At 43.6% G+C, this 17,170-nt stretch overlaps 1 protein-coding gene across 1 annotated transcript in view; it reads right to left on the bottom strand.

Annotated features, from left to right (window-relative positions):
- Positions 1-17,170, bottom strand: part of ANXA4 (annexin A4) — a 106,126-nt gene that overhangs the window by 4,686 nt on the left and 84,270 nt on the right. Inside the window, exons 9-11 of the mRNA XM_069766554.1 lie at positions 16,378-16,471; positions 5,883-5,978; positions 453-511 (exon numbers count right to left, since the gene is read on the bottom strand). Coding sequence (XP_069622655.1) covers positions 453-511; positions 5,883-5,978; positions 16,378-16,471 — 249 coding nt within the window. The remainder of the gene's footprint in view (positions 1-452; positions 512-5,882; positions 5,979-16,377; positions 16,472-17,170) is intronic.

A 17,170-nucleotide genomic window follows, 5' to 3' on the forward strand; every position in this document is an offset into this window, starting at 1 on the left:
GTGAGGATTCCACACGTTAATCCCTAGAAAAATTATTATTGAGCTCATGTAGCGATTTGTTAATATGAAGGAAAAGTGGTAGTTCCAAAAGTCTTTATTTTCAAATTTAAAATTCCATCGTAAACATGAAATCCTTGTACATAGTGGACATATATGCAGCGGAACAGAGGTACAAGCAACGCGTTTCGATCAGCTAGCTAGCTTTGAAAAAGATCTTGTGAGATCGAAACGCGTTGATGGAGTTTTACATTTGAAAATAAAGACTTTGTAATTTTAAAGGAGCTGGAACTACCACTTTTCCTTCATATTGATATTTGCTGCACGTCAAGTCAGGACGAAGTTCCGCGCACCTGTGGTTGTCGGTGAGCTGGCTGGGGCAAAGCCTCTTTACTTATTGTTATATGCATTTGTTAGATGCAGTAAAAGCTTTCATTTAGCCAAGAACAACTCACCTTCATGGATTTATATAATCTCTCAGCAAAGTAAGTGGGTCTATTTCTGATACATTTTACTGCAAAATGAAAAGAAAAAAAAAAAATGGCACGTTAGAAATACAATTCCTATGCCTGGGTAATGGTGAATAGCATGTTATCAACAGAGACATACAGCTCAGGGGGGGATGAACCATCAGAATGGGCCCCTAACCAGCAACCCTGAACATGTAAGATTACAGTACGGTTATAGTGGCTTACACCTGACGCTCTTTCTGATGGAGTTGTTCATTTCTCAATTTCACCCAGACCAACATGACAGCTTCTCCAGCCACAACTCATCTGCAGAGACTACAACAAAGACACATTTGGCTTCACGTTACCAACACCGTCACCATCTATTCCCAGCCTGCTCAAACAAATCAGCCTCCTGAAACCCCAACGCTGAGCTGCTGCCGCCATGTGTCCCTATTACCACACCTGCTGTGTGGTACAATGACAGCACTTTGCTTTTTGCCCCACATAATAATGCCCCCCGCTGTGCCCCTTACATAATAATGCTTCCCTTGTGCACTCTAGATGGTAAAATTGTCCTTTAGAAATGAATGCCTTGTACAAATTCCCTACAAAACAGTGTCCACATTTTGGCTTTTTGACGGCCACAATACTCTGAGTGCCCCTATAAAAACATTAATGCTTCTTAAAGGGAATCTGTCACCCCTGGGACGTATATGACCTATTAATATGGGTATACAGGTAATAGCAATGTTGCACTAATCCTACCTATAGGTTTCATGTTAATGGTCTTGTTGCTGAGAAATGTTATCTTCTGTCTTTAGCTTAATGATTACTTCAGGGCTCCAGGGCATGCGGTGCGTGGAAGAAATCCCTGGCTAAGTATTATAATTGATGAGAGGAGGCACTCCCATGCACGTCCGTTATGGCCCCATAATCCCGCGCCCTGCACTCCCTCAGAAATCCATACCTCATCCTCCCTTCTATGAGCGCTGCATTCAGGGATCTCCTAGGCTGGCGAGTTACCATGACCTCCGGTGTGTGCGCCGATAAGGTGTTCTCACTTCCTCCCTGCACACTCATTGTTAGGAACCATGTGTACATAGCGATGACCATGCAGGGAGGAAGTGGGGAGAGCAAGTTATTGGCGCGTACACGAGTGGTCACTGGAGCAGAAGTCGCCAACGTAGAAGATCCATGAATGCTGGGACCTCAGAAGGGAGGAAGAGGTATTGTGGAGGGTGTGCAGGGTTCCAAGGTTGTAAATGATGCTGATGGGAGAGGGGTAGTATTACAATGAGGAAAGGAGGCAGGGATTTCTTCCATACACCGCATGCCCCAGAGTCTGGAAGAAATCATTAACATAAAGACAGAATAACATTTCTCAGCAATAAGGCCATTATTATGAGGTATACAGGTAGGACTAGCTTAACATTACTATTACCTGTATGCACATATTAAATAGGTCTTTATTATACCTTTAAGTGTCCACTTAATATTTAATAATGTCCACTAAGTCGCCCTATGTACAGCTCCTCTATAAACAAAGTATGATGTCTCACTGCTCACTCAAAACACTGTATAATGGCCTCCATATTAGTTCCCACACTAGTCCTCAAACTGTGTAATGAGCCTCACGTAAGCTCCTACACTGTATAATGGGCTCCATATTAGCCCCCAAACTGTATTACGGGCTCCATACTTGATAAGGCCCCCCACAGTAGTCCCTATAATGTATGAGATTCCCCCCACTGTTTCAACATCACCCATTGTTTGTTTGTTTGTTTGTTTGTTTGTTTGTTTATGATGCCCCCACAAGCTTTAATTGTAAGTAAAAAGAAAGAGGAAAAAACAAACAAACAAACAAAAAAACCACATACACAACACATTCACCTAATCCAGGATCCCGACGACTCCACTGGCAAGGCTTAGGCAGACCAACGCCTTGTCACAGGGCGGAGGCACGCACAGAAAGTCAGAATCCCAGCGCGATGACTGCCAAGATGCGACTGTCCTGGCTGAAAACCACTGTTTAATGAGCTGCTGAGAGCTGGTGACATCATCATTGGCAATTTCCCACGGTCCTGAGGTCACCGCAGTTCAGCCCGACCTCGATGAGGTCACCGCTGGTGAATAATACTGCGCTCTCAGCATCTCATTCACCAGTGGTTCTCAGCCAGAACAGTGGCATCATGGCACAGTCCAGGTTGAAAACTATTTAGGCCCCAGACATGGATTACAGCGTGGGACAAAACGACAGATAGGTATGATATATTGTTGTTTTTTTTTTTTATTTTATAGGAGATCGAGGGCGTCGTGGAATTAGGTGTTGCAGTATGGTTTAATTGAGATTAATAAAGGAGTCTCTGTAATTTTTTCAAATAAAGGATTTTATTCTGGCTGTGTCTTTATTTAACATATAACAATAGGATTAGTAATGGAGAGGTGTCTTATAGGCACCTCTCCATTACCAAGCCGTGGGCTTGATGTTGCCTGACATTAGAGGTGACGTGAACCCCATTTGCCACCGCTACAGGGCAAGTGGGATGAGCCGGGCAAAGCGCCAGAAAAGGCGCATCTAATAGATTCGCCCTTTCTGGGCAGCTGCAGGCTGCTGTTTTTAGGCAGAGGGGGTCTATATCACTGGTCCCTTACCAACTTGAGAATACCAGCCCCCAGCTGTGAGCTTTATCAAGGCTGGTTGTCAAAAATGGGGGGGACCCCACACCTTTTTATTATTATTGTACTAATTAAAAAAAAAAAAAAAAACAGCGTGGGGACCCCTCTATTCTTGATAACCAACCTTGCTGAAGCGGACAACTGAGGGTTGCAGCTCCCAGCAGTGAGTTTTTTGCCTGGTTGGTTCAAGAAAATAGGTGGGGGGAAGCCACGCTGGGTTTTTCATTCATTTCTTTAGATCGCAGGCGGTGGGTGAAGAATACCCCGATCATCCGCTCCTGCTCTCACTGTTATTAGCGGCAACAAGTGTCGGATGATGGGAGTAATTGTCCCAAAAGCCCCCACCTGCTGTTATCGTTCGGAGTTTTCATTCTCCTCTGCTCGCGCCAATCTCTGTCAGAGTAGGGGAGAATGATGTGTGTCTTCAGCACCCACCGCCAGGGAACAGTGCTTACTGTAGTGCTTCTTCCCCGATGCTTATGCGAGTCACTCGGAGGACAACAATGTGTGTTCTCCGTGTCAACGCGTGCGGGACATTTTGCCGTCCATATTGACGGTTGAAAACAGACATGTCTACGTGTGGGGCACACGGACATGGTCCGTGGAAACACATGGACATGAAAACTGTCTCCTCACATATCGGAGACACAGATTTGTGAAAAAGGCCTAACAGGCAGGGAAAGGTTTTGCCTCACAGAAAGAATCAGCTGTGATCCACTATTGTCCTGTCTGTACACTCCTCTTCTTCCTCCCCTCCCCAGGAGCTGTTGTATGATCAGACCATGTTCCTGTACAGTCAAACACGGCCATTACACAGTACACAGCAGGGGCACATTTATAAGATTATCAGCACAGGAATTTTTTTTTTTTTTTTTTAAACACATCCAATTCTGGAAATTATTACAAGATCTGTTATTTATAACGTACTGTGTATGGTAAAACGCCTTTAACTCTATCAGCATGCTTTGCTCGGCAATACAGTTAAGGGTGGCATAGCTCTTGATGTCCCCCTAAGAGCGTGGCCCAGGGCAACCACACTCTCTGCCGCCCCCCAGTAGCTACATAGCCACCATACAAAAATCTCTTCTGTGGGATTAATCATCCACATTTCCTGGTGTATTAATAGATAAAGTAATTTTATGGAGGCAGAGTGGAACAATAATAATAATAATCTTTATTTTTATATAGCGCTAACATATTCCGCAGCGCTTTACAGTTTGCACACATTATCATCACTGTCCCTGATGGGGCTCACAATCTAGAACAATGCACACAATAACATCACAGTACAGAAGTAATGATCACCTGAAGCCATTAAGAAATGGTTTTGTATCAGAATTATAGTGCCCAGTATGGGAGTAATATGCAGTGATGTCACAGTATGGCGCAATGACCAAAGCGAACTACAAAAATAGATAATAGTTAGTGATGAACAAATATACTCGTCACTCGAAATTTCTCGAGCACGCTCCGGGGTCCTCCGAGTATTTTTTAGTGCTCGGAGATTGTTTTTCTTGCCGCAGCTGAATGATTTACATCTGTTAGCCAGCATACGTACATGTGGGGGTTCCCTAGCAACCAGGCAACCCCCACATGTACTTATGCTGGCTAACAGATGTAAATCATTCAGCTGCTGCAAGAAAAACTAAATCTCCGAGCACTAAAATATACTCGGAGGACCCCAGAGCGTGCTCGAGAAATCTCGAGTGATGAGTATATTCGCTCATCACTAATAATAGTTTATACACAGAAAAATCAGTAAAAAAAAAAAAATAATAATACTTGCTGATTTAGTCTTTGAGCAGATAGCTCATCATCATATTCTCTGTATAAATTATAATTAGTAGGTCATAAAAAAAATAAGAAATCCAGTAAAGAGTTATGACCTCCTCCTTAATATGGCATCACCTGGTGGTCAGAGTGTGCAGCAATGTGCAGGCCCATCTAAGGAGCTGAAGGATACTGGTCACACGTGCTCAGTCTACCTCTAGCCAAGTGCCTCCATAGTAATCTTTTATTTCACTGCAGAGCAGCTAATACAAATGGGAAATGGGGTAGAAAGTCAATTCTATTGGCTACTCTGCAGTGAACAAAGGGTTACTATGCATACACTTGACTGATGGTGGTCATACATGCTCAGACACTCTCCCTACAGTCACTCAGCTCCTGTACACTTTGACCACCAGGCCATGCTGTATTATAAGGAAGATCATAACTCTTAAAAATAAGCTAGTAAAGAGAATTTATCAACAGGTTTTTTGCTATTTAAATCTAAAGATCATGTAAGAGCAGAAAATCTGATTAAAAAAGGGTGTCAATTACTCAGCAGCTTGATGTAGTTTCAACACAATTAGTGTTTTTTTTTCAGCAGGAAATTATCAGTGAAGGACTAGGTGTCATGTGCAGGCCAGTCAGGCTAGTCTGTGTAAACCCGCCCCCACCACTGATTGGCAGCTTCCCGTGTACATTTTTCATTAAGCTGTTAACGTGGCTATAGTTATACAGAGCTCGGCATCTTGAGCTCTGCTGGATCTCCAACATGGAATACAGGTAGTTTATCAAAGCTGCACCAAGCAGCCCAGTTAGGCAGAGTCCCACTAGAGTCTTATATCTGTCCGATTTTGTTCCGGAAAAGTCGGGCGAATGTCACATTTTTCATGAGAGTACAATCCAATTTTTAACAGACATCATCCGATTGCAATGTAACATGATTAGATAGATCGATAGATAGATAGATAGATAGAATCAGTACCGTACCAATAGCCAGGAGAGCATCTTCAAAGTCACCAGACATCTCAGACTTGATACTGGCCTCAATTTCCTTCTTTGAAATCTTCTTGTATTCATCAAACACTAGAGACGGCACAGAGGAAAGAGTTAAGTTAAAGCTGTGCGCACAAGCTAGAAAATCCATTTAATAGTTGAGTTTTATCTTTGACCTAGTACAACGATTGAGCTGAGAATTCATCAAAGCTCTAAATCCTCTGTATAGACATTGGGGTAGAATATTGCCATCAGGCCAGTTTCTAGCACTAGGAGAATGCTGTATTTCCGCTTAAGCACAGGTCTCATACAGTTGAAATTAAATTTTTATTTTTTATGTGCAGCCCCTTATACTACATGGAGAGCTGTGTGGGGATTGTAGTTGGAGAATCATTCTGTGGTGAGGGGATTGAATTGGGGGAATGGGGTCATCATACCGTGAATATGGAGGAATTCACTGTGTGGGTATGCACTTTTATTTGCACCATACTTTATTATTCGAGGTTTTTTTTTTTATCCTTCGTTACTACATATTTAAATTGGGCCAGATGCTTTTTACTGCTCTTATAATAAAATATTAATGTAATGTTAGGCAAGATCAATTAATTAAAATGTACTTTGTTTATGGGACAACCCTTTTAAGTGTTAAAAAGCAAGGTAGATGTGTTAATAAAAATTTAAACTTTTAATAAGTGCAAAATAAAATAATGAAGCCCTTTGGTCCACCGAGGACAAAACAGAACATACAAAACACAGAAAAAGTCATAGAAATCATCACTTGTATATTTCCATCACTATGGCTAAGCGATTCTTCATTATTTTAATTTTGTACTTATTAAAAGTTAAATTTTATTAAAACATCTACCTCGCTTTTTCCACACATCACCTTTTGATTGTTGGACTATTGATTCATGACAACCCCTTTAAGTTTGATTTCATATGAAAAAGTTCATTGCTATATTTTGCTGTAGTGACCAGTACGTTATGCCCAGCCCGCGCTTCTGGATACATGCACCCATAAATTAGGGGGGCTTCCATCACTACAGAAATGCCAAACATAGTAACATAGTTAGTAAGGCCGAAAAAAGACATTTGTCCATCCAGTTCAGCCTATATTCCATCATAATAAATCCCCAGATCTACGTCCTTCTACAGAACCTAATTGTATGATACAATATTGTTCTGCTCCAGGAAGACATCCAGGCCTCTCTTGAACCCCTCGACTGAGTTCGCCATCACCACCTCCTCAGGCAAGCAATTCCAGATTCTCACTGCCCTAACAGTAAAGAATCCTCTTCTATGTTGGTGGAAAAACCTTCTCTCCTCCAGACGCAAAGAATGCCCCCTTGTGCCCGTCACCTTCCTTGGTATAAACAGATCCTCAGCGAGATATTTGTATTGTCCCCTTATATACTTATACATGGTTATTAGATCGCCCCTCAGTCGTCTTTTTTCTAGACTAAATAATCCTAATTTCGCTAATCTATCTGGGTATTGTAGTTCTCCCATCCCCTTTATTAATTTTGTTGCCCTCCTTTGTACTCTCTCTAGTTCCATTATATCCTTCCTGAGCACCGGTGCCCAAAACTGGACACAGTACTCCATGTGCGGTCTAACTAGGGATTTGTACAGAGGCAGTATAATGCTCTCATCATGTGTATCCAGACCTCTTTTAATGCACCCCATGATCCTGTTTGCCTTGGCAGCTGCTGCCTGGCACTGGCTGCTCCAGGTAAGTTTATCATTAACTAGGATCCCCAAGTCCTTCTCCCTGTCAGATTTACCCAGTGGTTTCCCATTCAGTGTGTAATGGTGATATTGATTCCTTCTTCCCATGTGTATAACCTTACATTTATCATTGTTAAACCTCATCTGCCACCTTTCAGCCCAAGTTTCCAACTTATCCAGATGCATCTGTAGCAGAATACTATCTTCTCTTGTATTAACTGCTTTACATAGTTTTGTATCATCTGCAAATATCGATATTTTACTGTGTAAACCTTCTACCAGATCATTAATGAATATGTTGAAGAGAACAGGTCCCAATACTGACCCCTGCGGTACCCCACTGGTCACAGCGACCCAGTTAGAGACTATACCATTTATAACCACCCTCTGCTTTCTATCACTAAGCCAGTTACTAACCCATTTACACACATTTTCCCCCAGACCAAGCATTCTCATTTTGTGTACCAACCTCTTGTGTGGCACTGCATCAAACGCTTTGGAAAAATCGAGATATACCACGTCCAATGACTCACCGTTGTCCAGCCTATAGCTTACCTCTTCATAAAAACTGATTAGATTGGTTTGACAGGAGCGATTTCTCATAAACCCATGCTGATATGGAGTTAAACAGTTATTCTCATTGAGATAATCCAGAATAACATCCCTCAGAAACCCTTCAAATATTTTACCAACAATAGAGGTTAGACTTACTGGCCTATAATTTCCAGGTTCACTTTTAGAGCCCTTTTTGAATATTGGCACCACAAACAGGTGGATGAAACATGTGGTTTAGGTACACTGTGGTGCTCAGAAGGGAGGTGGGCATATGAATTTGGGAGTGCAGAATTTCTTTTAGGGGGTGAGTATCCCTAACGCTTTTCCAGAGCCTTTGTACTAGCAGTAACGTGGAAGTCCCCTATATTTCCGTTGACAGACCCGAGAGGACTTTTATTGGGAACATTTTACATAAAGTTTGGGATCACATTTATCTGGCGCCTACACTGAGCACATATTTAGATGGAAACCCCAAATTCTGAGTGATGTGACAGATGAAATCCCCGATCCAATCACTAATGAGGCAGCAGAGTTACTCTGGGCTCTGTCTGGCCTCTGTTCAGCGGTGTCCTTTTCAGATGTACATTAAAGGGCAGCCAGCCAGTTTTGTGTACGACTAAAAAGACAGACACCATCGGATCACAGGTCTTATGGCTTCCACAGTGCCTCCATCTGCCTTGTTCTGGGGAATCTTTGGCCAGGGGTTCCGTCTGAATCACGAGTTTTAGAGATTTACACAAACTCCGGCGTAAGCGCTCAGCGCAGTGCGCGGGATAAATGTGCGCCGAGCCTTACTGCAATCTTTGGGAGGCAGAATGAAAAAAAACAAACAAAACAGAATATGAAGAATTGGTTTTATTTTTTATGCCGTTCCTCGTGCGATATAAGTGATTAGGCGACTTTATTCTTTGGGTCCATGCGATTACAGCGATACCAGATTTATATCAGGTTTTTATGTTTGGCTGCTGTCACACACTAAGACGCTTTTTATTGCAAAAACAAGTTTTTGCATCACTATTTTGAGAGCTAAAATTTTTCAATATTTCGGCCGACAGTCATGTGACAGCTTGTTTTTTTGCGGGTCGAGTTGATTTTTTTTTTTTTTTTTTATTGATACCATTTTTGGGCCCTTTCTATTCTGATTTTTGGGAGACAGAATGATCAAACACCAGGATTTTTTTTTTTTTTTTTTTTTAAATGACATTCCGTGTGTAGTAAAATTAATAAAGCAGCTTTATTCTTTGTATCAGTACGATTACAGTGATACTACATTTATATTGTTTTAGGTTTTGCCGTTTTTACACCATAAAAACTATTTTATAGAAAAAAATAATTGTTTTCACATAGCTTTATTCTGAAAGCTCCAACTTATTTTTCCGCTGTTGTAGCTGTATGGCAGCTTGTTTTTTGCAGGACAAGATTACATTTTCATCGCTACCATTTTTTATGTTGATTTGACTTTTTGATCGCTTTTTATTCTACATTTTGTTTGGTGGCATGATGAAAAAGCAAAAGGTTTTTGCTCCATTTTTACAGTGTGCACTGAAGGAGTTAACAAATGTGACCGTTTTATAGGTTGGCTCGTTCCAGACGCGGCAATTCCAAATACCGGTATGTGTTTTGCTGCTTTTTACAGTGCCAGCAAACCCTTTGAGATTTCAGAAATCTCATGCACACACATTGGTTTTTTGTGTGATCAGTATTTTGTGCTTTGCTGCGTTTTTTAGACATAGAGCATGTCACTTCTTTCAGCGTTTTTTCAGGGTTTTTCACCCATTGACTTGAATGGGTGTTAAACACAGCAAAAACGCAGGTATCATTATTTGCTGTGTTTTTGCTGCTGAAAATTCAAGGACATTAGCATGGACTAAGAAAAAAAAACACACCAAAAAGCACACCAAAAAAATGCACCTAAACCTGCATTTTTGGTGCAGCTTCTTTCCTGCCAAGAAGATCAGGTTTTGCTGCAGAAAAAAAAAAAAACAGCAAAATCGCCCTGTGCGAACTTACCCTTACACAGCCAGACTCAGCTGCAGGCCGCGTCTAACAAGCCACTGTAGCAGGCAGACCTGGAAGTCATCACGCGACCTCCGGCTGCCGGGACAATGCAGGATCCCCCATGGGATCAGGTCTCATCACGGAGGGCGTCAGAGGTGAGTTAAGGTACCGTCACATTAAGCGACGCTGCAGCGATATAGACAACGATGCCGATCGCTGCAGCGTCGCTGTTTCGTCGCTGTGTGGTCGCTGGAGAGCTGTCACACAGACAGCTCACCAACGATGCCGAAGTCCCTTGGTAACCAGGGTAAAAATCGGGTTACTAAGCGCAGGGCCGCGCTTAGTAGCCCGATGTTTACCCTGGTTACCATTGTAAATGTAAAAAAAACCAAACAGTACATACTTACATTCCGGTGTCTGTCCCCCGGCGCTCTGCTTCCTGCACTGACTGAGCGCCGGCCGGCCGGAAAGCGGAGCGGTGACGTCACCGCTGTGCTCTGCTTTACGGCCGGCCGGCGCTCACAGTCAGTGCAGGAAGCTGATGGCGAGGGGACAGACACCGGAATGTAAGTATGTAGTGTTTGTTTTTTTACATTTACAATGGTAACCAGGGTAAACATCGGGGTTACTAAGCGCGGCCCTGCGCTTAGTAACCCGATGTTTACCCTCGTTACCAGTGAAGACATCGCTGAAATCGGCATCACACACGCCGATTCAGCGATGTCTGCGGGTGATCCAGCGACGAAATAAAGTTCTGGCCTTTCTGCTCCGACCAACGATGTCACAGCAGGATCCAGATCGCTGCTGCGTGTCAAACACGATATCGCTAGCCAGGAAGCTGCAACGTCACGGATTGCTAGCGATATCGTTGTTAAGTTGGTCAGTGTGAAGGTACCTTAAAGCAGAGGTCCCCCTCTGCCATCTCCTAAAGGCTGTGATAGCAGCATCTAAAAGATAGCAAAGGGTTAACATCATTGGGACCTGTTCTAATCAGGTCCCGATAATGTCACCTGTCAGAGCTACCACTCAGCACAGGAATTGCTGTGCTTGCAGGACCCTGGGGGTCCAGAGCGCTGAGAGACCACCCACTGCTTGTAAACGTCGGGGCACAGAGCCCAGACGTTTATTTACCGTTGGCGGTCGGGAAAAGGTTAAAGAAACAATGGTGGAATTGCACTTTGTTATAACTTTTTCTCCCCATTTTTCTGGACATTGTATGGCAAAATGAATGGTTTGTATCAAAATTACAACTTGTCCAGCAAAAAGCAAGCTCTCGCATGGCTAAGTTAACCCCTTCAAGACCCAGCCTATTTTGACCTTAAAGACCTTGCCGTTTTTTGCAATTCTGACCAGTGTCCCTTTATGAGGTAATAACTCAGGAACGCTTCAACGGATCCTAGCGGTTCTGAGATTGTTTTTTCGTGACATATTGGGCTTCATGTTAGTGGTAAATTTAGGTCAATAAATTCTGCATTTATTTGTGATAAACACGGAAATTTGGCGAAAATTTTGAAAATTTCGCAATTTTCACATTTTGAATTTTTATTCTGTTAAACCAGAGAGATATGTGACACAAAATAGTTAATAAATAACATTTCCCACATGTTTACTTTACATCAGCACAATTTTGGAAACAAAATTTTTTTTTGTTAGGAAGTTATAAGGGTTAAAATTCGACCAGCGATTTGTCATTTTTACAACGAAATTTACAAAACCATTTTTTTTAGGGACCACCTCACATTTGAAGTCAGTTTGAGGGGTCTATATGGCTGAAAATACCCAAAAGTGACACCATTCTAAAAACTGCACCCCTCAAGGTACTCAAAACCACATTCAAGAAGTTTATTAACCCTTCAGGTGCTTCACAGCAGCAGAAGCAACATGGAAGGAAAAAATGAACATTTAACTTTTTAGTCACAAAAATTATCTTTTAGCAACAATTTTTTTATTTTCCCAATGGTAAAAGGAGAAACTGAACCACGAAAGTTGTTGTCCAATTTGTCCTGAGTACGCTGATACCTCATATGTGGGGGTAAACCACTGTTTTGGCGCACGGCAGGGCTTGGAAGGGAAGGAGCGCCATTTGACTTTTTGAATCAAAAATTGGCTCCACTCTTTAGCGGACACCATGTCACGTTTGGAGAGCCCCCCGTGTGCCTAAAAATTGGAGCTCCCCCACAAGTGACCCCATTTTGGAAACTAGACATCCCAAGGAACTTATCTAGATGCATAGTGAGCACTTTGAACCCCCAGGTGCTTCACAAATTGATCCGTAAAAATGAAAAAGTACTTTTTTTTCACAAAAAAATTCTTTTAGCCTCAATTTTTTCATTTTCACATGGGCAACAGGATAAAATGGATCCTAAAATGTGTTGGGCAATTTCTCCTGAGTACACCGATACCTCACATGTGGGGGTAAACCACTGTTTGGGCACATGGTAAGGCTCGGAAGGGAAGGAGCGCCATTTGACTTTTTGAATGAAAAATTATTTCCATCGTTAGCGGACACCATGTCGTGTTTGGATAGCTCCTGTGTGCCTAAACATTGGCGCTCCCCCACAAGTGACCCCATTTTGGAAACTAGACCCCCCAAGGAACTAATTTAGATGCCTAGTGAGCACTTTAAACCCTCAGGTGCTTCACAAATTGATCTGTAAAAATGAAAAAGTAATTTTTTTTCACAAAAAAAATTCTTTTCGCCTCAATTTTTTCATTTTCACATGGGCAGTAGGATAAAATGGATCATAAAATTTGTTGGGCAATTTCTCCCGAGTATGCCGATACCTCATATGTGGGGGTAAACCACTGTTTGGGCGCACGGCAGGGCTCGGAAGGGATGGCACGCCATTTGGCTTTTTAAATGGAAAATTAGCTCCAATCATTAGCGGACACCATGTCACGTTTGGAGAGCCCCTGTGTGCCTAAACATTGGAGATCCCCCAGAAATGACACCATTTTAGAAACTAGACCCCCAAAGGAACTAATCTAGATGTGTGGTGAGGACTTTGAACCCCCAAGTGCTTCACAGAAGTTTATAACGCAGAGCCATGAAAATAAAAAAAAAATTATTTTCTCAAAAATGATCTTTTAGCCTGCAATTTTTTATTTTCCCAAGGGTAACAGGAGAAATTTGACCCCAAAAGTTGTTGTCCAGTTTCTCCTGAGTACGCCGATACCCCATATGTGGGGGTAAATCACTGTTTGGGCACATGCCGGGGCTCGGAAGTGAAGTAGTGACGTTTTGAAATGCAGACTTTGATGGAATGCTCTGTGGGCGTCACGTTGCGTTTGCAGAGCCCCTGATGTGGCTTAACAGTAGAAACCCCCCACAAGTGACCCCATTTTGGAAACTAGACCCCCAAAGGAACTTATCTAGATGTGTGGTGAGCACTTTGAACCCCCAAGTGCTTCATAGAAGTTTATAATGCAGAGCCGTGAAAATAATAAATACGTTTTCTTTCCTCAAAAATAATTATTTAGCCCAGAATTTTTTATTTTCCCAAGGGTTACAGGAGAAATTGGACCCCAAAAGTTGTTGTCCAGTTTCTCCTGAGTACGCTGATACCCCATATGTGGGGGTAAACCACTGTTTGGGCACACGTCAGGGCTCGGAAGTGAGGGAGCACCATTTGACTTTTTGAATACGAGATTGGCTGGAATCAATGGTGGCGCCATGTTGCGTTTGGAGACCCCTGATGTGCCTAAACAGTGGAAACCCCTCAATTCTAACTCCAACACTAACCCCAACACACCCCTAACCCTAATCCCAACTGTAGCCATAACCCTAACCGCAACACACCCCTAACCACAACCCTAACCCCAACACACCCCTAACCACAACCCTAACCCCAACACACCCCTAACCCTAACCACAACCCTAATTCCAACCCTAACCCTAAGGCTATGTGCCCACGTTGCGGATTCGTGTGAGATATTTCCGCACCATTTTTGAAAAATCTGCGGGTAAAAGGCACTGTGTTTTACCTGCGGATTTTCCGCGGATTTCCAGTGTTTTTTGTGCGGATTTCACCTGCGGATTCCTATTGAGGAACAGGTGTAAAACGCTGCGGAATCCGCACAAAGAATTGACATGCTGCGGAAAATACACATAGCCTAATTCTAAAGGCATGTGCACACGCTGCGGAAAACGCTGCGGATCCGCAGCAGTTTCCCATGAGTGTACAGTTCAATGTAAACCTATGGGAAACAAAAATCGCTGTACACATGCTGCGGAAAAACTGCACGGAAACGCAGCGGTTTACATTCCGCAGCATGTCACTTCTTTGTGCGGATTCCGCAGCGGTTTTACAACTGCTCCAATAGAAAATCGCAATTGTAAAACCGCAGTGAAATGCGCAGAAAAAACGCGGTAAATCCGCCATAAATCCGCAGCGGTTTAGCACTGCGGATTTATCAAATCCGCAGCGGAAAAATCCGCAGAGGACCAGAATACGTGTGCACATTCCTAACCCTAACCCTAGCCCTAACCCTAGCCCTAACCCTATTCTAACATTAGTGGAAAAAAAAAAAATTTTATTTTTTTATTGTCCCTACCTATGGGGGTGACAAAGGGGGGGGGGGGTCATTTATTATTTTTTTTATTTTGATCACTGAGATATAATCTATCTCAGTGATCAAAATGCACTTTGGAACGAATCTGCCGGCCGGCAGATTCGGCGGGCGCACTGCACATGCGCCCGCCATTTTGGAAGATGGCGGCGCCCGGGAGAAGACGGACGGACCACGGCTGGATCGGTAAGTATGATAGGGTGGGGGGGGGGACCACGGGGGGGGGGGGGGGGGATCGGAGCACGGGGGGGGGGGGGAATCGGAGCGCGGGAGGGGTGGAACGGAGCGCGGGGAGCGTGGAACGGAGCACGGGGGGGCTGGAACGGAGCACGGGGGGGGGGTGGATCGGAGTGCAGGGGGGGTGATTGGAGCACGGGGGGGGTGATTGGAGCACGGGGGGAGCGGACACGAGCACGGGGGGGAGCGGAGCACAGGGCGGAGGGGAGCCGGAGCAGTGTACCGGCCAGATCGGGGGGGTGGGGGGGGGCGGCACACTAGTATTTCCAGCCATGGCCGATGATATTTCAGCATCGGCCATGGCTGGATTGTAATATTTCACCCGTTATAATGGGTGAAATATTACAAATCGCTCTGATTGGCAGTTTCACTTTCAACAGCCAATCAGAGCGATCGTAGCCACGAGGGGGTGAAGCCACCCCCCCTGGGCTAAACTACCACTCCCCCTGTCCCTGCAGATCGGGTGAAATGGGAGTTAACCCTTTCACCCGATCTGCAGGGACGCGATCTTTCCATGACGCCGCATAGGCGTCATGGGTCGGAATGGCACCGACTTTCATGACGCCTACGTGGCGTCATGGGTCGGGAAGGGGTTAAGAAAAAAAAAATTGGCAGTGTCATTTTGTGGTTCGTTGGGTTTATTTGTATTCCTAAGAATGACCTATTAAACCCAACTGAATGTTGTGTACAGATCACCTGAAATTATGTCTAAAATAGATCTTAGAAATGAAGGAAGCAGGAGTATTGCACATGTTCTGGTCATGCCCGTGTCTGCACTTATACTGGGGAGCGGTTTGGGCCATATAGAATCAGCCTATGGGTGCGCGGTGACTAATAATCCTCTCACCTGCATACTGGGATATGACAAACTGTACCGTTGAGACTGGGAAACTTGCCATAGCTCAATTACTATACATGGCTTAAAACTGGATTTCTGCAACTCCTCCGACAGATTATTAATCAAGTGGAGTCCCTCAGATCATTGGAAAAAGGGATAGCAGTAAATTATTTGATAAAGTATGGGGACCCTGGCTTGGAGGTAACCAGTGATCAGCCTCGATAGGATCTTGTTAGATGTGTATCAGTTGCTATGGAATCACTACACATTGCCTTTACAAAAGGCCAATCAGCTGTGTGCCTTTCGACTTGGCTGGTCTTGACAGGCCTGATTTGTATGGTCATATATCCATGATCTGGTATTCTGAAGAAGAAATGTTAGGAAGGGGGGGAGGTGTTCATGGTACGGGGCAGGGGGTTAAACACCATTGGTTGAGAATGTTATGTATGTGGAATTAATAAAAATTTACTTGAAAAAAAAAAAAAAAAACAACCCACAACTGATTGTTCCAGGATAAGGGAAATGCAGAACAAAGTCATGCTACAAGAGCTGCATGTATTTTACCTTTAAGTAAATGTTTCCTGTTCCTTGAGCAGAGAATAGTCAAAAACTTGACTTCATCTGTTCCCCATTTCTTCTCACCAGCTTCATACAAGTCCTGGAATAAGATGAGCAGATTTCAAGGTCAATGTACCACTTATAAACACTAGGGTGCTGCCCTACAACAACCTTTCCTGACTGAAAATAGTCAGAATCGGCTCCTGCTTCCTGTGACGCCACATCGGCAGAGCAGTCCCTTCACTTCCACTTCGCTCTGTCCATGGGGTAGTCACTGCCTACGTCACCGATTGACATCCAGCTCCACCCAACACAGCAGGGAATGTGCCATCAACCAACATGACAGCAGTGCAGTGGTCCTGTTAAAAAAAGGGGAATAGAAGGGACTGCTCTGTCGACATTACATCACAGAAAGCAAGAGAATCTGTGGCAGGAGTGGTCCATGACGGCAGAGTCGGGAGAGAAGATCACAGGGCAGAAAAGGCAGGTAGTTGGCAACTACCTGCCAAAAAGTGTTTAGTCCCATAGCTACACCTATAGAAGCCATACTATGGCCACAAAAACACACAGAGATCATGCAGAGAACACAGGGTTTATTCTAAGTTTTAGTCTCGCAGGGAGGTTTCTGCCGCAGTTATCTTACTGGAAAACACAGTGAGGAAGACATGACTGCTCTTCTGAGACACAGATTTCTTGATCTACAGGATTTCTCAATTTTAAAATTGCAAGATAAGACAAAGTAGAAGCAGAAATACAGAACATTATTAAGGGAAGGTGCACATGTTGAGGACTTGCAGCA

Source organism: Ranitomeya imitator, chromosome 4 (genome assembly GCF_032444005.1).
Source record: "Ranitomeya imitator isolate aRanImi1 chromosome 4, aRanImi1.pri, whole genome shotgun sequence".
In the NCBI taxonomy this organism is placed as follows: domain Eukaryota; kingdom Metazoa; phylum Chordata; class Amphibia; order Anura; family Dendrobatidae; genus Ranitomeya; species Ranitomeya imitator.